The 22,652-nt window shown below is 44.8% G+C and overlaps 1 protein-coding gene across 2 annotated transcripts in view; it reads left to right on the forward strand.

The window, feature by feature from the left end:
• Positions 1–22,652, forward strand: part of CACNA1B (calcium voltage-gated channel subunit alpha1 B) — a 471,028-nt gene that overhangs the window by 300,802 nt on the left and 147,574 nt on the right. For both annotated transcript variants that reach the window (XM_084649844.1, XM_084649843.1), the window contains 5 exons: positions 2,102–2,214; positions 6,579–6,691; positions 14,879–15,010; positions 15,964–16,036; positions 21,731–21,848. In XM_084649844.1, the coding sequence (XP_084505970.1) occupies positions 2,102–2,214; positions 6,579–6,691; positions 14,879–15,010; positions 15,964–16,036; positions 21,731–21,848 (549 nt within the window). The remainder of the gene's footprint in view (positions 1–2,101; positions 2,215–6,578; positions 6,692–14,878; positions 15,011–15,963; positions 16,037–21,730; positions 21,849–22,652) is intronic.

Below are 22,652 nucleotides of genomic sequence, written 5' to 3' on the forward strand. Positions count from 1 at the left end.
TACTCCTGCTCAGTGACCTCAGATCCAAGCTGCTCAGTTTATGAAGCAAACAGTAGTTTTTTCCATAACTGCGACTCCTGCAAATTCAGTCTGGGACTTGAAAAATCCAGCTGGATTCTTTCTGCCCCTTATGTCATGATAGGTGATAAAAACTTTCCAATCAAAAACTTACCTGGCTGTTTTGTGGGTGATGCACGAGGCAGAATGGAACCCAACTTGCTCTCTCCGAGCTGTGTAGATTCTGCAGGGATAACAAAAGGAAACTGCTTGGAGTCAGTCATAAAGCCAGGACTTTGGACACTGAATACACACACACAGTGCAGGTCTGTTGAATTAGGAAATGAGTCAGCAGTGTGCCCTTGTTGCCAAGAAGGTCAACGGCATATTGGGCTGGATTAGTAGGAGCGTTGCCAGCAGATGGAGGGACATGATTATTCCCCTCTATTTGGCACTGGTGAGGCCACGCCTGGAGTATTGTGTCCAGTTTTGGTCCCCCCACGACAGAAGGGATGTGGACAAATTGGAGAGAGTCCAGTGCAGGGCAACGAAAATGATTAGGGGGTTGGGGCACATGACTTATGAGGAGAGGCTGAGGTAACTGGGGTTATTTAATCTGCAGAAGAGAAGAGTGAAGGGGGGATTTGATAGCAGCCATCAACTACCTGAAGAGGGGGTCCAAAGAGGATGGAGCTCGGCTGTTTTCAGTGGTGGCAGATGACAGAACAAGGAGCAATGGTCTCAAGTTGCAGTGGGGACGGTTTAGGTTGGATATTAGGAAACACTATTTCACTAGGAGGGTGGTGAAACACTGGAATGCGTTACCTAGGGAGGTGGTGGAATCTCCACCCTTAGAGGTTTGGAAGGCCCGGCTTGACAAAATCCTGGCTGGGATGATTTAGTTGGGGATTGGTCCTGCTTTGAGCAGGGGGTTGGACTAGATGACCTCCTGAGGTCTCTTCCAACCCTAATAGTCTATGATTCTATAGGTGGTGTATTTTTACATATGGTAAAATTTGTAAAAGCACCTAAATCCCATTTTCAAAAGTGCCTGTATCATTTAGGCACCTAAGTTCTGTTTACTTTCAGTGGGACTTGGATATCTAAGTGACTGACTTAAGTGTGTTTGTGACCTAAATCACTTAGAAATCCAAGTCCCATTGAAAGTAAACGGAACTTAAGTGCCTAAATGATATAGGCACTTTTGAAAATAGGACGTAGATGCTTGTAAAAATTTTATTCATCCTTTTTAATACCATAATCACACCTAGAAAAAAGGTGATTTTTCAGCTATAGCACATCTCATTTAACCAGTGATCTAAAGGGACTCCTTTTTTGTGCTAGCAATACTTAGGATCACATCTCTTCGCACATTTGAGAAAACTGGCTAACTGCACTTGATACTGTTTGATGCAACCATTGGAAGAATTTATCAATGACCTTTTTAAAATCAAGATTTGATGTCTTTCTAAAAGATCTGCTCTACGAATTATTTTGGGGGAAGTTTTACAGGGGTGCTGAAACAATTTGAATAGTGAGGGTGCTGAGAGCCATTGAACCAAACTGTAAACCTTGTATATAATGGAAACCACTTCAAGCCAAGGAGTTTGGCAGCACCCCTAGTTCCAGTACCTATAATGTTTTATGGCCTGTGTTATACAGGAGGTCAAACTAGAGAATCACAATGGTCCCTCTGGCTTTGGAATCTGTGAATCTGCTACCTATTTGAAAGAGCGATTGACAGGTCTGTGTAATTGTACAGATGCAAAATATTATGGGTGGAGTTAAGGGAGGCCTTTATAAACAGCCCCACAAACTTCTTTCTCAAAGTGCTTTTCATAGAGGTGGACAGGATTTCTCAAAGCTCACATACCTAACTTCCCACAGCAGAGCTGAAACTGCTTCCTTTGTGCTTCTTGCATGATGTGCCTCTCATAAGTGTATGCCAAAATAATTGTGTGAAAGGGTACTAAAGCAGTTATCTTCCCATTGCAGAGGAGTTTTCGACCAGCAGGAGGCAGTCCATACTGTGAAGCTGTTGAACTGCATTATCTCAGCCTAGCAGGACCTCATTAACTGATTCAGCCTCTTTGCTGGTTTCTAGATTTTGCAGAGTTTGTTTTCCTGGGTCTGTTTCTTACTGAGATGTCCTTGAAGATGTACGGACTGGGGCCAAGAAATTACTTCCACTCCTCATTCAACTGCTTCGACTTTGGGGTAAGTTGACATCAGCTACACAAACTAATGTGGTGCATAAGCCCCTCCTTTGATGAGTGGTGGTATATGTTTATCAGTGAGAGCAAAGACAATGATGTCCCATGAGCACATTTTACAGGGATTAGTTACTCCTCTCTCACTTCCCTGTATAAATCAAGTGGACAGTGAGATACAATGAGGAAACATGCCAGTCTGAATACACTTCCTCTAGGAATTGTGTCCTAAGAAACCCAGTAGCCAACCAGAACTGGATGTCTGTGGGAATTGTTTTCTGCTAAAAGCCCACATGGATCCAGTTCTCATCAGCAGCCTCTCTAAGTGCTCTAATACCAAGAGATGCCATTTTGAAGTTAGGGGTGTGTTTGTGTTTTATATCATGTTTCCCTTTGCTCGGATTTCCTACCATCCTGTGGGTGACTTCCCCTCACAATACATGGGCAGTGAGTTTCAAATTTGTGTCCATAATGAGGCGTATATAATAAACGTGGCATGTTCTGGGGGAGATGCTGAGCATATGCCATTGATGTAAACATTTGTGCCCAGGCCCTCTGGAAAGACACTTCTGTTGGTGTGTGTGAATATGGGTGCCTAACACAATGTTGGGCTACATTCTGCCTACACATAGGCTTACACACCTTCTGTTGTCTTATATGGGAATTGTGTACCTGGATCCTAGGAGAGTATCTGGGCTGCAATATTTCCTGTCTCTGGAGCTCAAGATGCAGCCACCACCATAAAGATTAGAGAGGGAAAAATACAGCTGGGACATCTCGTGTGTCCTTCAGCCAGTCTGAGGTGGGACTTTGTCTGACAGCTTGGACGCTTAACTGACAAGATGCTGTGAGTGATTCCCTTCCCCTTCTGGGACTGAACTCCCTGTTTCTGCACCATTCCTCGACTGGGAAATGAATATCGAGACTCACTCCATTTCACTTTTGGCAGGTGCCCATCTAACGCCGACAGACCCCAGTTGTCGGCAGTCAGGATAGAACTGGAGAACCTCTGAAGCTTAGTGCAGGAGCCTCTACCACATGAGCTAAAAGCCAACTTTCTATTAGCTAAGGCTGTAGAGCAGACTCAATCTCTCTCTGTAAGTGGTCTCGGTTCCACTAGATGGGACAGAACACCACACCCAGAAGGTGTGTGGGTTACACCCACGTCACAAATTCCACTCTTACAGCGGACTCTAATCGGCCCCTTTGTTGGCCGTCTCAGCAGGGAGGCAAAGGACCGATCAGGCCTAGAGTCCGGACTAACCCCTTCTCTCTAGAGGGGGGCTGTCTAGAGCAGAACAAGGCCAGGGAAGGTGGGGTGTGTCAGGCTGCCGGCTGGGCTCCCAGCCCAGGAAGGACTAACACCATGCCACTCTCTCAGGACACGGTTTATTAATTGAGATTTTAAAAGCCTCTCAAAGTCACACAAAACGAAGCTATTCCCCAGACCAACACCGGCCCCCCTCTCTCTCAGGGCCAATCATAGGAGTCAACTTTCCTCCTGCAGCCCCCCCTCAACCCCAACTGAGCTTTCTCAGCTCTTCATTGGATCACCTGACTTCTTCCCAGCTGGGACTGGCTGGCCCCAGAATCCCTGCTGCTTAAAGGGATAGACCACCCTGTTACATGTGGGAAGCATCAGGTGTATTTTCCTCTGCAGGGCTGGCAATTCCTTACCTTCTGCTGACACTGCAGAAAGGGAAACCACCACCCCTACCACCAACAATAAACCCCTGACAGAACATGTCAAATATGTCCAGACTTGGTGATTTTCATAAGAAGACACAGCATTTAGGTGCTGGCTGTGCAGACACCATCCCCCAGTTCTGTGGGAGCAAACTGTCATGCAAATAATTGTGTGTGTGGCATTGCATCCGCAACGACTTGCACCCCCAGTTTAAGTCACTTTGATGGCTACACTCCTGATTTTGGGATGTAATCAGGGACTTCAGTGAACGTCACCTAAACTAAAAGCAACAAGCTGTTGTGAGTGTAATTTTGTGCCTGCAAAAACAAAGGTTCTGCTAAGGCTGGACTGAAAATTTGGTTGGTGCCCCAGGCGAGGAGCTTGTTCAGCGCTCCTCCGCCCTTCCATTTGTTAAACTTTTGAATACCCTATTATTTTATTGCATTTGTAGCCCATTTCATGACTTTGCATGATTTGCATGCATGATTTATGCCCGTCATATAAGATGATAAAACTTGCATACTAGGATCTGTAAATCTGTATTTATTCATGCCATATATAAGCAAGTCTGGAAGGTTCCATGAGATTCTACAAAGGGCCAGAGCATTCTAGGAGGTTACTGAAAAACGAATCCACATACGGAGTACCTGAGACATTTTACTTCAAACATTCTATTTTCCCTTTTGTCGCTAACAACAAAAACAGAGCCCCGAGCTTGGCGCCCCCCAAGCCCGCACCCCAGGTGGTCACTGGGTTGCCTACCTCTAAAGCCGGCCCAGGAATGGCACCCAGCTCCTACTGAAAGTCAACGGGAGTTAGGTGTCTAACAACCTGAGATGCCTTTGAAAATTCCAGTCTCTGTGAACTGTTTTGTAACACTTTAATCTGGCTTTTAATTTACCTCAATGTGTCACTGCCTCATTTTTGGTCAAATTCTAGTGAAAGATGCTGGATTGATGTTCTCTATCCCTTACACAGGTACTGCATGGGCCACAATATGGCAAGCTTCACCCTCACTGTCTGCTAATTTCCCTTCATTTATTTCATAAAAGGCATTGCTAATCAGAATGCTCCACCCACAAGGAACAAAAACTTATACCTGATCTTGTGGGAAGAATGATTTAAGAATTTTATATTAAACACAGAACAAATCCACTGGGCCCGTCAGTTTTTCTTCATGCCATGCTGAATGAAGCACTGGTAATAAGTTTCATGGACTGGAATTCCCATGAGGGAGAGGGTTTTGATCACTTTTCTAATTCTTCCTTCTTTAGAGAGTCCATTGGGAACCCACCACTGTCTGTTTCTTCTCCCGCACCTACCTTCCCACTCCCCAATTAATTCAGTTTCTTCACCCCCTTTGGAACGGTACACAGTTCTGTCATCAGTTTAGTTTGACAAACTATCGAGATGAAACAGTTCAAAAGCAAAGAGAGAAACAACAAAAGAGAGAGACATTGGCCCCGGGAGGAGTAGACCAGTGGAGTCTTGTGTGAAGTTACTCCCAAGAGGTCATTTTAATAGGGCAAGAAAATTAATTATCAATTCAAAACTCAGAGGGTCTGGGGGAAGGTTTTACTGATGCATGATGGATTCCTAGAAAGGATACATAGTGGAGGAGAGGAGAGTTGGGTTCTGCTCAAAAGGCACTGGAATGCCGTACACAAATGGTGTTTTCAGGGTGCCGACAGTCTCATATCATCACTCTGGTGTGGTAACTGGCACAGGTCTGTCTATTCACCTTGATTTTCTGTGAAAATTGCATTCCATGGTAGAAATAAGTCCCTTGTGCATTTCAAGGCAATTATTGTGCTTCTCCATAGCTAAAGTTTCTCAACCTTTGGCCTTGCCTGAAGCTAGATATAATGGCTAAGAAATGCTTGTCTTACCTTACTGCCTAAGCAGTAACCTAGCTTTTATAAAATTCCTCTTTACTATAGTGCATTTTACATTACTATAATGCTCCCTATTTGCACTACATTTAATAGAAAGTCCCTTTGAATCTTAGGGTTTGTACTATTGCAAGCTGCCAACATTTTAACAAAATATGTCCAGAGACAATTCTTTAAATATCTCAAGGCCAGGGGCTGCTGAATGGTTGGATGTGAACTCTAGTGGATTTTAAGGATTTTTATTTACCTGCAAATATCTTAATTAACCAGCATTTGAAAGGTTCTGATCAGAGAGATACTTCCAGTAGATTTTACATAATAATAATACTTAGCTCCTATCTGGTGCTCACTCGTGAGCCTAGCTGTGCCCCTACTCATGGGAATAAGGGAGTGTAAGGAAACACTTCACATCCCTATGCATGGTTTAGGGATGGGGACAGTTTCTGCCTGACGGCTATCACCAGTCTTGTGCAAGTGGGCACTGGTGGGGAGTGGGTGGAGCCTTGGATGTGACCTCACAATACACCAGCCAACACACAGAACTGATGCAGAGGGGGAAGCTGCCCCTTTCTTCGGCTGGATCGCACATTTACAAAATTTGAGCCATTATGTCTGAGAGTTTGGGCTTTCTTGCTGTTTCCTTGATTATGCAAATTATACTGGCAGCCCCTATTAGCTCCTGCACTGTGATTGGATTCTGTCTCCTCTTTGGTCCCTAGCCCCTGTGGGAGGACCCAAAGCCACAGCCGGTCATGCAATCATTTTCCCTTTTAAAACGGGTTGTTCTTGCAGGTGATAGTGGGGAGCATTTTTGAAGTGATTTGGGCAGCAGTGAAGCCTGGTACCTCATTTGGCATCAGTGTATTGAGGGCTCTTCGACTGCTGAGGATTTTCAAAGTAACCAAGTAAGTCCAGGTTCCTTTTTCACTCCCATCGGCTATTTAGCTCGACGTTGCCTGCTTACCTTGCACACTCCTGTTATAAAGCCTTGTAGAATTTCATCCCCAGCAGTAACTTGTGCTTCTGTCCATCACCCTTACACTGCCAAGCATGAACTGCGATTATCGGATGTGAGTGCGACCAGCACCCATGTCAGCCAAACTGGGTCATCGTCATCGTTGCTACAGCTGAATGAGCCGTGAAGACTAAACTACTCTCTCTCCTGCAGAGGACAAGACTGAGATTTGCCAGCATAACAAGCATGAGAAAGCTTGTGCTGTCATTACCTGTACTGTACCTAATCTAGGAGTGTATTTGAGGAGCTGTGAATCTGGCACTTTTGTGATCCAGTAGAGTTTGGTGGATGAAGCTTTTCACTTGTTCTTCTGACATGTCAGATTAATATGCGCTGGAATTAACAAACAGCTATTGTGCAATTTATAATCCATTTAGCGCCATTGCTGCAGGATGTTAAAGTTGTAATGTTGAGCTAACTGAAAACGTTATGGGCATTCGTGCCGGTTTTGATTCCCCTCCCCCCTCCCCAAACAAGTACACCCCTCCCTTCCTCCCTCTCTTTAATTATCTCTTTGTATTAACAAGAGGAGTGTAGCAGCCAGGTGAGTGTTGGGGCCACTCAGTTCTGGTCAGTTAGCCTCACCTACCACATCTTTGCACGATTGGGGATGCAGACAAACTGTCTGATCTGTGCTAGGAGCCTAGCTGGAGACAGAAGCCGATCAGGGACTGCAGCCTGCCTAAATCCCTGAGGAGAGGGAGTGTGTTCCAGCCCCAGGGTGGTGAGGTTAAAACCCAGGAACTTGGGTCAGTGTTGGGACAGTTTGTAGCTAGCCTGCAAAGAAGGAAGCTAACAGCTGAGCCTAGCTGGGCTGATTATTCGGTTCTTTTGTTAATTTGTGTTGGATTTTAAGGGAAGGACTCTGAGGCCACAGAAGGGATTGGACTCTGTTAAGTGGCTTGGCTGGAGAGCCAGTCGCTTTTACAGCCAGAATGGGACAGAAAAGACATTGGGCAAACTGAGGCAGAGTTGCCACAATATGTCTACTAGCCACAAGGAGGAATGCTGGTGCAGCATCTCTGTGCAAGGAGCAACACGACAAAGGTTTTAGATGGGGAGCCCAATTTTCGAACCTTAACAGGGTGTCCAAACCTTGGATGCTCAAATTGGCCAGCTAGAGTATAAAATGGCCATTTGTTGTACTTACATACTTCTCTCATCATCAGCGGCACGGTTTGGATGTCCTTTAGCCCCTTAAGATAGGTTGCACTGCAATAAAAGTTATGTTCTTAACTCAGGTTAACTAATGCATGGTAGCAAACTTCGGTTAAAATAGCGGCAAAGACACAGCAACTCAGCTTTTAACTTGGATTAGCAACTCTAGTTCAACGCCAGGCCCCCAAGGGCATATCTACACTGCAGCTGGGAGTGAACCTTCCAGCTCAGGTAGACACATTCGTGATGGCAAGGCTTGCGCCAGCATGCTAAAAATAGCTGTGTGGACTTGGTGGCAACGGCAGAGGCTCAGACAAGCCACCCGAGCTCAAGCCCAGTCTACACCTGGGGCAAGCTCAGGTGGCTTGCCTGAGCCTTCCCTGGAGCTGCAGCTTCCACACAGCTATTCTTAGCGCACAAGCACGAGCCCCTCTCTACCACAAGTCTGTCTACTTAACAAGGCTCCCTCCAGGCTACAGTGTAGACATACCCCTGCAGAATTGAAGTTGAGCTGCTAACCCAAGTTTAAAAGCTGAGTGTGACAGGTTGGACACCTTGGGAAGTCATCTGATGTGCTGCAATACCACTGCGTCTACCTGGTCTGCCAACGTGGGCCCCCTTTAACCTGTCTTGCCATGCCAGGCTCTTAAAACCTCCTCGAACACACACACAGGCAGGGCCACAGCCCACTGCAGATCGGTTTTGGGAAGACTCAGCTTAAGGGACTTGCTCCAGCACTTAGATGTCCACCTCCCTTGGACTACAGACCCAAAGATCTATTCTTAAATTCGCCTCTTCCCTCAATGTGGAAGAGGGCTGTGAATAGAAATTTAGAAATTCTATGCCCCCAGTTAGAAATTGCATAAACTGGGTTATGTTATAACCCAGAAATAAATTTATTAACTATCACAGGTGTATTTTAAGTGGTTAAGGAGGTAGCAGACAGAACAAGGCAGATTACTAAGAAAATAAAACAGAGCACGCAAGCTAAGATTAATGCAGTAAAGAAACTGGTTACATGTGAGTTCTCACCCTAAAAATGGTTCTAATAATCTTCTTTAGGCCAGATGCCCTTCCAGCCTGGGCTCAGTTCTTTCCCCCTGTTCAGTCTTAGTTGTTTCCAGCCGTCATTTTGGGTGGGGTAGCAGGGGAGAACTGACTACCAGGATTACCTCAGTCCCCATCCTTAAATAGGATTTGCATAAGGCGGGAGTCCTGTGTTTCCTAATTTGACCCCCATTCCCTTACAGTGGAAAGTTACAAGAAATCCCAAGTAATGTTGTAGTATCAGGTGACAAGACCATCTGACTCTGTAGGGCCCTTGTAGCCTTTCTTCACAGGCTGACCCACAAGTTCACAGGAAGACTAAACTCTTTTACAGTCCATTGTCCTTGTCGATGGGCCATCCACCCTGTCTGGCTTTTCCATTGTTGTACCTGAAGTGTTGGCAATGGGTGTCACCCCAAGTAGCATAGTTGAAATACAGATACATAGTCAATATTCCTAATTTCAGATACAGAAATGATACATGCATACAAATAGGATAATGACATTCAGTAAATCATAACCTTTCCAATGATATCTCACATGAGCCATCTTGCATCAAGTATATCTCAGTTATGTCATATTTATATCATAAGCATATTTTCATAAAGAATATGGAATGACACGTCACACTGAATTGCCATCTCTTTGCTGCTATTTTAACCCATTAGCTAACCCGAGTTAGGAACACACCTTTCTTTGCTGTGTAGACACACCCTTAGAGTTATCTGGCTTTTTACATGTTGATCATTCTGCGGATCCTACTTTCACCTGTAAGTGTCTGAGGAAATCCAAATGTTGACACTTTCTGGGAATGGTGGGGAGCTGGAAAAATCATAGGTTCTCAGCAGAAAAGAAATGCCCTGAAGGGGCAGCAAGCTCCAATCAATCCAGCACTGCACATCTGACCATGAGCTATTTGAGAAAGTTAGCAAAGCAAGAGCTCCAAATGCTAGGTTCTCATTACAGCCTCACCCTGTGCTAATTCTTTCCTTTTTGCCTGGCTTTCACTGCAATATTTCCCTGAAGCATCCTGCCCTTGGATTTTTGTGTCTAATCTGTTCAGCGGAAGGCAGGGGCACACCATCCTGCTCTGAATAATTGGGGATATTATGCCTTTTGATTTGGAGGTTTTTTCTTCCTCCAGCACAAGCCAGGAAGATTGTAAAAAGCAGAGCAACCCAATGGTTAGAAAGTTAAATTGCAGCAGGCTGAAAAGGTCACAGCAGGATGGCACATCACTACCGTGAGTGGAAATGCAGTCTAAGAGGCACTGAAATTCAGAGATAGGAAGACAAGGAGAAAATAGCTCAACACAATTTCCTGCTTGTCAAGATGTAATGGGAACTGGCAGCTGTAGAAATTTAACTCCTTGTTACAGCCCTGGGGTCTGTCACCAGTCATAGATGGGTGCTGAAATGACCCAGGTATGCCCAGCTCCTCTGGATAACCCAGCCACCTGACCTGTGTGTTTGCTGCCCAACCATGTTAACTGCGAAATACCAGCCTAAGGGAGGCAGCTACATGAGGCAGGGAAAATTCCCTTGGAGAACTTTCTGTCCTGGACTATGGTCACAAAACCCCTTGTCTCTCCATCAGAGCAATTTAGCCTCTTTTTAGGGTCTAAGACTAACTGAGGTACATCTGCTTGATTCATCTCAGGGAGTCTTCCATCTCAGACCCTGAACCCCCCTCAAACCCATGCCAGTCTGTCGTAAAGAAGCCCCTTTTAGGGGCTATCAATGGAGTGGGTGCAGCAGGGCATCAAGCAACCATTATACCCCATCTGTCACACACACACGCTTGGGCAGGGCTTGCAAGTACAGCTGGGTGAAATTTTCCCTCCAAAACTTTTTTCAGTGAAAAGTGCAGATTCAGTGACATCAAAATGTTGTGAATGTGTGAGACAAAGTGGGTGAGGTGATCTCTTTTATTGGACCAACTTCTATTGATGAGAGAGACTTCAGGTCCTCAGCTCTGTGTAGCTCAAAAGCATGTCTCTCTCATCAACCAAAGTTGGTCCCTTAAAAGATATTACCTCACCCACCTTGTCTCTCTAATATCCTGGAACTGACAAAGAATCATAGAGTATCAGAGTTGGAAGGGACCTCAGGAGGTCATCTAGTCCAACCCCCTGCTCAAAGCAGGACCAATCCCCAACTAAATGGCTACAACACTGCAGACAACATTGTGAATTTGTATCTGTTTCATTGAATTGTTTCTGTGGGGGGAAAAAAACCCAAAACAAACAAATTCCAAAAAAGTTGAAACGTTCTGTTGTGATATTTTTGAAACAAAACATTTTGATAAGACTTGGAGCACGGGGGAAGTTGCAGAAGCTTTCTAGGAGAGAATGAATGTTGTGCTTTTAAATTGTTGTGGTTTTTAAAAAGGGTAAATGTGATATCCTGGGAAATTATAGGCCTGTCAGTGTGACATCGATCCTGGGCAATATAATGAAGCGGTTGATAAGGGACTTGATTAATAAAAAACTAAAGGAGGGTAAAGAAATTAATACAAATCAACATGTGGTTTATGGAAAATAGATCCTGCCAAAATGACTTAATATCTCTTTTTGCTAAGATTACAAGTTTTACTAATAAAGTTAGTAGTGTTGACGTCATATACAATATGCTTTTTAATACGGCTAAAATGTAAATATATACATCTGGGAACAAAGAATGTAGGCCATACTTACAAGATGGGGACTTTATCCTGGGAAGCAATGACTCTTGAAAAGATTTGCGGTTCCTTTTGGGTAATCAGCTGAACATGAGCTCCCAGTGTGATGGTGTGGCCGAAAGAGTTAATGCGATCCTGGGATGGATAAATGGGGGAATCTTGAGTAGGAGTAGAGAGGTTATTTTAGCTCTGTATTTGGCACTGGTGTGACTGCTGCTGGAATAGTCTGTCCAGTTCTGGTGTCCACAATCCAAGAAGGATATTGATAAATTGGATGGGGTTCAAAGAAGATCCATCAGAATGATTAAAGGTTTAGAAAACAGGCCTTACACTGATAGATTCAAGGAGCTCCATCTACTTAGCTTAACAAGGAGAAGGTTAAGGACTGATTTGATTACAGACTATAAGTACCTACATGGGGAACAAATAGACTCAAAGACTTAAAGGCCAGAAGGGACCATCATGATCATCTAGTCTGACCTCCTGCACACTGCAGGCCACAGAACCTCACGCACCCACTCCTGTAGTAGGCCCATATATTTAATAATCTTAAATCGAGCAAAGGAAGTTATAACATGATACAATGGCTGGAAGCAGAAGCTAGATAAATTCAGGCTGAAATAAGGCGTACATTTTTACCAGTGAGAGTAATTAATCATGCGAACAATTTACCAAGGATTATGGTGGATTCTTCATCGCTGACCATTTTAAAATCAGGACTGGATGTTTTTCTAAAAGATCTGCTTTAGGAATTAATTTGGGGAAGTTCCCTAGCCTGTGTTATGCAGGAGGTCAGACTAGATGATCACAATGGTCCCTTCTGGCCTGAGACTCTATGAATCTATGAATTCAAAATGGCTTTTGAGAAGTTTCCTTCAGTGGTGTTAATTTTTTTTAAAGTTCGGGTTTGAAATCTAAATGAGATGTTTTGGTCAACCTAAAACATTTTTTTATTTAAACTTTTTGATTTGCGGAAAGATTTGAAAAATTCTGGGTTTGGAACAACCCGAAACAATTAAAAAACAAAATCAGAACAGACAGCACACCATAAAATCAGTTATTTACCCAGCTCTGCTTGCTAGTAGATGGTGGAGAAGGGAATGGTGTTCTAGGAAAAGAACTGGAAAAGTGAAACAGAGAAAAGTGAAGGAGGAGTGGGTAGCAATAGAATAATTAGGAGGCTGTGTGAAAGCCAGCTTCCTCTGCGAGCTGTCTTATAGAGCTGTGGTGAGTGGAACAGACGAATTCAGCTGGCACCCTTCTTCCACACCCTACAACAGCTGTTCTGCAGTAAGGATTTCAGATTAAGGGCCTGTCCCCCAAAACCCAGGTGGAAACTGTGGAGCAGGACTGCCATCAGGAACCCAGGCTCTGTGTGGTAGCTTCCTGGTCTGGAGAGTGGAGGTGGTAGAAGTAACTGGAGAAGAAGCAGAGCGAGAGCTGGAAGAATTCCTGCTTGCTATCCCAAAGTGATCAGAAAACCTTTAAGGGAATGTCTATACCGCACACTCAGCCTGAGCTCTGACTCAGGTTTGAGGCCAAGCCCCTCTTCTGTCCACACACAAATCATAGAACCACAGGGTTAGAAGGGGCCGCAAGGGTCATCTAGTCTTACCTCCTGCCAAGATGCAGGATTTGTTGTGTCTAAAATCAGTCTGACTCAGGTCAGCAAGTACTCAACCCCAGGTTTTAGAACCCTGCTTAGGTCAGAGCCTGAGTCCCACTGAGCCTTGGGGTCCAAGACCTGTCATTTTGCAGTGTGGACGCAAATCAAACCACAGACCTGAATGAGAAGGTCTGAATAGTGCAGTATGGACATGTTAGCACAGCTGTGAGACCTGGGGTCCAGCAATTGTAAACCTGGGTTTGCAATGCAATGTGGATGCTCAAGCATGGGCTTGGAAACTCCATGTTCACAAGCCCAGGTCCCACAGACCTAGGTTTACAATGTAAACCTAGATAACAGTGTATATAAAGGTTTAAATCCCTGTTTCCCATTGTGTGCTCTAACCCTGTTGTTTCTCAGGCTTGTCTGTCTAACTGGAGATTGTTAAAGAGATCCTCAGCTTTAATAGCTCTATCTACATTTTCTGATTCATTAGTTTTCCTAATATAAATGTTTCCTGCTTGTTCTCAGCAGGATAATAAAATGAAGAGAGAGTGCCATTTCTGTACACCCTCTCAGGACCTCCTTTATTTAGCCTGCCTCTTCCAGCTTCATGTGTGTGTATACACTTGCCCATAATGACAAGGGATGGAATAAATCCAGGATAACCTGGGTGGGGATAAGAGCAAATAGAGCAGCAGTGCCTGGCCAGGTGGAACCTGCTGTGTGCAGGTCATGAGCTGGGCTAGGTTCCCCTTCCTTGAGTTCTTGTTCACAATTGAGGGGTTTGATGCAGTGAGGTTAATTTTCAATCATGACTGCCTAAATAGGATGGCCAAATCCCCCTTAAGCACTCACATTCTATGCCTAAAAGCCTGTTTCAATTTAAATACCTGAATGTGAGATTTTTTTTTAGGTCTGTGTGTGGAAATCAGGCGTGAAACAATTGAAAGTTCATGTTTAAATAACTTCCCAAAGAACACGGTGGGAGCAATCAGGCTACTATGGAAATGACCCATTCCGTCCTGGCTCAAGTCTTACCAAAATGAGTAGTTCACAGTCCCCTCCAATTCTTTCTGACCTTGGCATTACCTCATTTTTGGCATCCCCAACAGTTGGTGTGCGTAGTAATGGAAAGGAAAATGCATGGGATTATATACGGTAGGGAACAAACCTATACTGCAGAGAGGATGAGCTAAGGAATGCTGCATTGTTTAGAACATTTAAAGTTAGATTGGGCAAAGCACTGCAGAATTCATGACTAGAGGTGACTATAGGTGACTATTCTCCACAGGCAGGTGTTTGCTCAGGATGACTACAGAGGTGTTTTCCATCTGTGACTTCTCTGATTCTACGTGTTATTTTGCTATCTGATAGACTCAAGTGGGCCACATTGTTCTGCTGGCATTACATCATTGGAGAGTTTGGCCCAGATGAATTTAAGGAGACTCTTCAACTTGGACTGTGTCCCATAGAACTCTCCTCATCACGTCCCTTTTAAAGAGCTAGATCATTTTAATCTCTCCTGGAAATGGCCTCTCCTCTCCCAGTGACACTAATGGTCGGTTGCTTTGATTTACAACCTAGATACTGGAACTCCCTAAGGAATCTGGTGGTCTCCTTGCTGAACTCCATGAAATCCATCATCAGTTTGCTCTTCCTGCTCTTCCTGTTCATTGTGGTGTTTGCTCTGCTGGGAATGCAGCTCTTTGGAGGACAGTAAGTGTAGTGTGTTCCTCATATCAAAGCAGTCCCTGAGGAAGGCAAAAGGCTGGCAGGGACTGGATGGCTCAGAGGATTTTGCAAATCTGGTTTAAATTCTTTCATGTGGAAAATTTTCCTACTGGAACATAGTTTTATTGAACCTGAGATTTCTTTTTTATGGGACAATGCCAGTTTTTATGAATAAGTTCAGCTTTCCAAACAGAAATGTCAAAACAAGCATTTTTGTTTCAAACTGACATTTTGAAAGAAACGAAGAGCATTTGTTTCGTTTAAAGATAAATTTGTAATTTTGTTCTTTAAAAAAAAATCAAAACAAAATGACATTTTATGTTGAAATGTCCATAATTTCATTTAGTTTACTTTCAGGTGGATATTTCTGATTTAAAACTTTTGGAATTATTTGTTCCACAAATTTTTTTAATATTTTGATTTTTCCATTCCCATTTAGGAATTGAAATTAATTTAAAAAATGTTGGAATTTCCACTGAGACGAAAATGCCATTTTCTTAACAGTTTTGCTAAACACACCTCGCTTGGGTTATGTCTGCATTGCACTTTCGGCAGTAAAAACACACCCAGACCGACAAAAGTTTTACCGACGAAAAGCATCGGTGTGGACAGCACTTTCTCTGTGGGAGACACTCTCCCGCTGACAAAGCTACTGCCCCTCATTCAGGGTGGTTTTATTTTGTGAGGTCTCCCGCCGACAAAGAGCAGCTACACTGTATGCCTTACAGTGGCGAGGCTTTAGCGGCCCACCTGTGAGGCTGTAAGCTGCGCAGTGTAGACATAGCCTTACTTAACATACCGCATCCCTTCCTGAAACTGACCAGATTATGTCTATGTGGAGCAAATGTTGTCTTCTGACTCTGGTGATAGAGAATTATGAGAGCATAGAATTTTTTTTCCCTAGACTATTTAATTTTTAATTTTTATTTCCTGCTTAGGTTTAATTTTCAAGACGAAACACCGACCACAAACTTCGATACATTCCCTGCTGCCATCCTCACTGTGTTCCAGGTAAAGATGCCTCCTTTATTGGGTGCTCACTAGAAAGGAACCTTTTAGACATCTTTTGGTTCCCAATGGAGGTGATGTCCCTCAAGCTATCTGGAATTTAGGAAAGGAGAAAGTAATTTTTGTTTGCTCATAGCCTACTGTTTATTAGAGAAGAGCTTCTCACAACGTGCCGTGGGATTACAATGCACACATTTAACGATGAAATGATCCATTAAAATAAACGCTGAGGGACTCTTTGAAATTCAGGCAAACAGAATTCTTTTATGGGGAAAATGGACTGTCACTTTTTACAGACAAAAGCATAATCCAAGGATGAGAGGAAGCCCTCCAGCATTCTTCACGAGGTCACCTCCACAGTACCTTACACTGCAATGGGACTACTCATGTGTTGTCCTCTGCACAGCATCTATAACGGCATAATGTAGCAAATGAGCATACAATGACCCGCTTCCATTTCCTCCTGCAGTTGCCATAAGTTAATGAGGAGAGTTGCTGGAGAGGGGCCTGAGGCGCTGAGGAAATCAGATAGCATTTTACACTACCAAGGTTGCGGGATAAGACTGGATAAGAATTAAAATCCGTGGGGGAGCCAGGAAAGAGTCATCAATCTTAGGCAACATGATGTGATGGTACGGGAGAGCTGCAGCTCAGGTTTGAAGGCGCTGATGCTGCAGCAGCTCCATGCCTGACACTATTACAGAATCACTTGCTCAGTAAGAGAAATGGGAAATTTTACACTACTTTTTCTCCTCTCACATGATAAAGACACTGGGCAATAGGGCTTCTGTGGGATGAGAGTGAGTCTTTGCAGATCATTTGTGAAATTTATGTAAAAGTAAGTGTAAAATGGCAACACAAGATAAACTCAGTGAAATTTTGAAGCCAGCTTCTGCTACCCTGTTCATTCTGATGAAGTAATTTGATGTCATGTTTCCCCCACCACACACACAACCATTCAGAACACTGTAATAAGGGCTCCCCAAACCCAGCATTAGACCTTGCCTCTGCCTCAGTTTCCCTACTCTCATACAAGCCAGTGGGCCAACTCACTGGCCAATGCATCAATGGCTACATATATACTTGGAGCCAGGGGTGTGATTTCCAGCTGGCATAGATATACCCCAAGTGTAGATGTAGCCAATGACACTCCCACCAGTGTCAGTTTTTCAGTCCCTTTTTACCAGCAAAGCATTTATTGCTCAGACACAAATATAGATGAACATCAGTTGAAACAGGTAAACTACATCCTGCCCCTACTCCCTCCTAAGGCCTCAGAGAGCTTCTGCTGCTGCCCACACAGCAGGTATCCCCAACCAGGTCTTTCACCCAGCTGGCACATCCAGCCCTCCCTTCCAGATCCTTTCCCTAATCTCGAGTCTGCTGTAGGAGCCACTCTACTCCCTCCAGCTCTCCCTCTGAACTCAGGCTGCCCTTTGTATCCCAGCAGGAGTGTTTGAGTCACAGTCTTCTATCATGTGACCCAGGGTGTTGTAGCAAATTGCTACATCTCTGTACTCCAGCAATCAGGTAGAATGCATTCAGCAGCTCAGCAAGAAGTGTTTACAACAACATTAGACCCAGAGACAGTTTATAAACCAGAAAGACCTCTGTTAGCTGTTCATCCAGCACTACTTGAGGATTGCCACTTAAATAATTATATGCTGCTAGCTTGTAAGAGGTAGACCATTGACGGGTGCCTGAGGGGATATGGAATATTGGAGACAGGATGCTATTGAACTTTGGCTCTGCTGAGGGATGTTTTATTCAGTGGCTAAGCTTCAGTGACCCTCTGCTTTTGGCCACTTTAGCTGTCTTCTTTTCTGAGTAGCATTGCTGGGTTTAAATTCATTCAGGTCCTGGTTCAGAAAGCATCCCCATTCAGGACAACACCTTAAGTATGTGCTTCAATGCTTTCCTGAATTGGCATCCCAGTCTTTGACATCACTAACACACACTAGTCAGTCTATTATTATTATGGAGCAGATTTTAAAAGCTATTCTTATTCTATCATCTGATGGCTGTTCAGCCAAACCTTTGCATTCAATATTGAGCAGTGCCGGACAAACTAATCACCATAGACCATCTGGGAAGTTTTGCCCATTTATATTTCTGCAAATGTTCCATAAAACAAATGTTGATGTTTGTGACTTTTTTCCATATTCCAAATGATCTGGCAAATAGTGTGAGCTGCTCACAGATCATTTCCCACAGCTCTTGGCGTGAGTATTCACTAGTCGTGATTTGCTATGCAATCTGTGATTGGCTTCCTAAGTCACATGATATTTCTGCTTCCTGACTGGATGATTCCAAAAGCCACAAATAGCTTTCCAGTCAGGTTAGCAATCCTCCAGGATTGCCCTAGAGCCTCCAATTGTCATGTGATGAAACCTCCAGGAATATGTCCAACCAAAACTGGCAACCCTGCTTTCCAGTTGACCCCGAACACTTCCATCCTGATTTTTCATGCATATGCCTGTTTCCCCAGCTCCTTCTCTTTCCATGAACATTCTTGTGAACCAAATTCACTCACATGAATGGTTCTGGAAAGCAAACGAAAGCAGATGCAAATTCATGGGAATTATTTGAATAAGTGTTTTTGAATCCTGTTTTGTAGAACTCATCCAGCACTAGTGCTGAGAGACCAATGGCCAGAGCCAGGTACTCAAGTTACTCTGGTATAAATCCAGAGTAAATCCATTGACTGGGGTTACTTCAGATTTACACTGATGTAACTGAGACCAGAATCCCTGTCCCTAAGTGGTCATTAGGATGTACACATTGCACTATACTTCCTCGTCTGCCATAAGAATCATCATCGTCCCTCAGAGCCTTTCCCGAGATCCGGAGCTGGTGGGCAGTCTCTGAAATTTGAAATTCTCTCTAGTATATGGTTCACATGTGGGTCGTGATTGCTAACAATACATCACGTTTTATTTTCTTACTAAATACAGACCACTGAAACGTTCTGTTAGTGGGTTGGAGTACTGAATTCCAAAACCCATTTCCTAATGCCGTAGGAAGTACTATAGTTAAAATCTTCCATACAGGGCAGGCAGAACACTAGGTGCACAAAGTTACTGAAAACACAAACAAAGTTGTTGAAAAATGGGGATGGCAGAGGCTCGGAAGAGTGAAAGTTTTGGTGTGGAATAAGCACCTAGTAGTTGTGATGCATATCAAAGCCTGAGACCAATTCATTGATTGCTATTTGTTTAGATATTATTCATGTTCTATTTATTGTTGTTGTGCCAGCATCCAAAGTCTACGATCAGGATCTGGGTCCCATTGTGTTGGGCCTTGTACAAGCACATAGGTAGTCACAGTCCCTCACCTACGAACCCAAGGTTCCTCCTCCTCCCCCCGATTATATTCTCCATTTAGATTCTGTGTTGGGTTTTGTGCTTCTCTGGCCTGGTGGTTGCTGTCTGCAACATTTGGCTGTCTGTGGCATCTTGTGGTCAAAGAACACGTGTAACCCATACACCTTCTGGGTGTGGTGTTCTGTCCCATCTAGTGGCACTGAGACCACTTAAAAAGAGAGAGATAAAATGAGTCTGCTCTACTGCCTTAGCTAACAGCCAGTTGGTGTTTAGCTTACGTGGTAGAGGCTCACGCACTAAGCTCCAGAGGTCCCTGGTTCGATCCCACCCGTTGACAGACCAGGGTCTGTTGTCATTGCACCTACTGTTACTGACAAACCACAATGGTGGGGCTACCAAGTGTCCAGTGTCTCCTGTGACACTCATGTCTGCCTCAGCCCCATCACACCTTCGTGCAGCCCTGTAGGATCGAGTAGGGAGGCAATAGGGTTTCCCTAGCTGTTTCTCCTCCAGGTCACTAGGGCTGCTGTAAGGGTAAATTGTAGCTTAGCTGCCTCTTTCCCTCCACTCTGATTGTTCCCCGGCTGCAGCCAAGCTGCATGGAGCAGCCAGGAGGAGGAAGCAGCTGTGGCTGGTAGCCTGGTGCTGTGCTGCTGGCCAGGGAGAAGGGTGGGAAGAAGAGGGGAGATTGGGGCAGGCGAGTAGGAAGCAGGTTCCACAGTTGCTCCTTGAGGCTGCTGGATGGTGCTTGCTGAGCAAAAATCCAGATGGCCTCTCTGCCCACCCCTCTCACTGCTCAGCCTGTTGGCACTCTGCCAGGGGAAAGCGTGGAGCTGAGATGAGAGCAATGAAGCTGGCTGAAAAAGAAGGCAAGGGATTCACTGCTGGGCTCTGCCTCCCATCCATTGCCAACACACCCACTTCCTCTAGCTGCCCCCTGGTACCTCCTCAGCATCCTCCCAGCTACCCCAACACCTGCCAGCTAGCTCCCCTCACCCCCCAGCTCCCCCACCTGACCCCCAGCACCCACCAGATATTACTCAGGAATCCCCCAACTGTCCCATGGCACACTGCCCAGGTATCCCCTCCCTAGCACCCCCAAATTCAAACATCTTCCAGTTACCCCAGACACAACCCACAGCCAGGGTACCTCCTGCATCAGGAGACATCTGCTTCCATCTGCCTTTGCCCCATAGGCAGCCAATAGTGTTCCCCCCTGCCAGAGACAGGCTCTTCTCCTGACCCCTGTGGGGTGAAGTCAGTGACTCTCTCCCATCCATGGGAAACATCACAGGTGGAGCTATGGCAACCTTGGCGCCTATGCATGACTGGCTAATAGAAGAAGACTGAAAATTCCACTGGGCTGGCCTGGCCAGGGCATATGGGAGTAGAATAATAGAATATCAGGGTTGGAAGGGACCTCAGGAGGTCATCTAGTCCAACCCCCTGCTCAAAGCAGGACCAATCCTCAATTTTTGCCCCAGATCCCTAAATGGCTCCCTCAAGGCTTGAACTCACAACCCTGGGTTTAGCAGGCCAATGCTCAAACCACTGAGCTACCACTTCTGCAAGCGGGCAGTCTTCGCTCTGTCTCCTGCCGTCAACCTCACAGTGCCGGTGCTGCCAGGCAGCAGAAAACAGGCAGCCCCAGGGTCCACTGAGGGAAGGCGTTTTGAGGCGGGAATAGGACTAAGGCGCAGCCATTAAGTGCTGCTACTGGTCTCCTGCTGCCAGTGGTCCCAGGTACTCCTCAGCCCTCGTGGCAGACCACAGCTGTCTCTGGTTACAGGGCCCTCTCATGGGTCCTTGGGTCCTAACGTTGGGTCCAAGGGCCTCCTCCCAGCCCAAGGTTTGGATTTGTGGATCCATGAATCCTGCCTCAAACCACCTCCAGCTGGCTGGAAGGAATTTTATGAAGTCTGGTAGATAATACCTATTTTCTCTGCTGGACCTCCCAATAATCACTATACCACTTTGGTTTTATCTAAACCAAATAGTTTAAAGGATGTATTTTAAGGAATGTAATTGACTGGAGTTCTCAGAAGGAATCTCTCCCTATCCTCTTAAGGGAGGCAGAAAAAAATGCAAGCAACTGCCAGTTTTAGGTAGATATGTATATGGTGTTGTAGCCATGTTGGTCGAGACAGGGTTGCAGTTTATCTGCAGAAGGGGCTTCTAGAAACTATTATGGGCAAAAGAAAGCTAAATAGCCTGAAGGTGTTGGACAGGTTTCTGGCACACCCCGTTGCAGTGACCTTCTTATCAGTAGATTTCCCTTTGAGGGTCTGTGCCCATGGCAGTGTATAAATGATGCTTAAACTCTCCAATCCTTTGCTCATCTCTCTCTCTCTCTCTCTCATATTTAACTACCCAGATACTGACTGGTGAAGACTGGAATGCAGTGATGTATCATGGGATAGTATCACAAGGTGGTGTCCACTCAGGAATGTTCTCTTCCATTTACTTCATCGTCCTGACTTTGTTTGGTAACTGTATCCTTGCACTTCAGTATGACTTGTCCATGGTATGACATGCCGTCTCTCACTGGCCAATCAGCATTCAGGATTTTCCAGGCTTCTGAAGTGCTGGAAGGCAATGTAGTGTAGTGGGTGAAGCCCAAGTCTGGGAGTCAGGACACTTTGGTGCTGTGCTGACTTTGCCACTGGCTTACTGGGTGACCTTATGTAATTCACTTAGGGCTTGCCTCTGCACAGACCTGCTCCAAACACTAAATTAGTTTTAATTCATACCTTTTGGTATTTCACTGCAAGTCTGTGTGTGGACACTTACTTCAAATTAAGATTGAATTTAGGCCAGGGGAAAAATAATTTAAGATAAATCCAAATAGAACCTTTTAGCGTGAAGTGTGTCCACACACATACTTGCACTGAAATGAAATCCAATGTAGGCTAGGTCTACACTACAGCCTAAGCCGGCAAAACTTATGTCACGCAGGGGTGTGAATATTCCACCCTCTGAGCGACAGAAGTTACACCGGCATAAGCACTCGTGCACACAGCACTATGCCGGCGGGAGACTTTCTTGCGCCAACATAGCTTATGCCACTCGCATAAATCAGTAGGAGTTTTGCCTGAGTAAGGACTGCAGGATCTGGATTCAATAAAATGCACCATCATGCATGCCACAGCCTACTTCTCTAATAAACGGAGTATTTTAATTATTCAGTGTCAAATTATCTGATCATGTATTAATTTATTAGTATACATTGAAGCCTCCTACTTTTAGCAAATTCTAATCTCAAAAAAACTCCAGAAAATATTTATTAGGTCACCAAG

This window comes from Lepidochelys olivacea (assembly GCF_965140295.1).
Source record: "Lepidochelys olivacea isolate rLepOli2 genome assembly, chromosome: 16".
Classification (NCBI taxonomy): domain Eukaryota; kingdom Metazoa; phylum Chordata; order Testudines; family Cheloniidae; genus Lepidochelys; species Lepidochelys olivacea.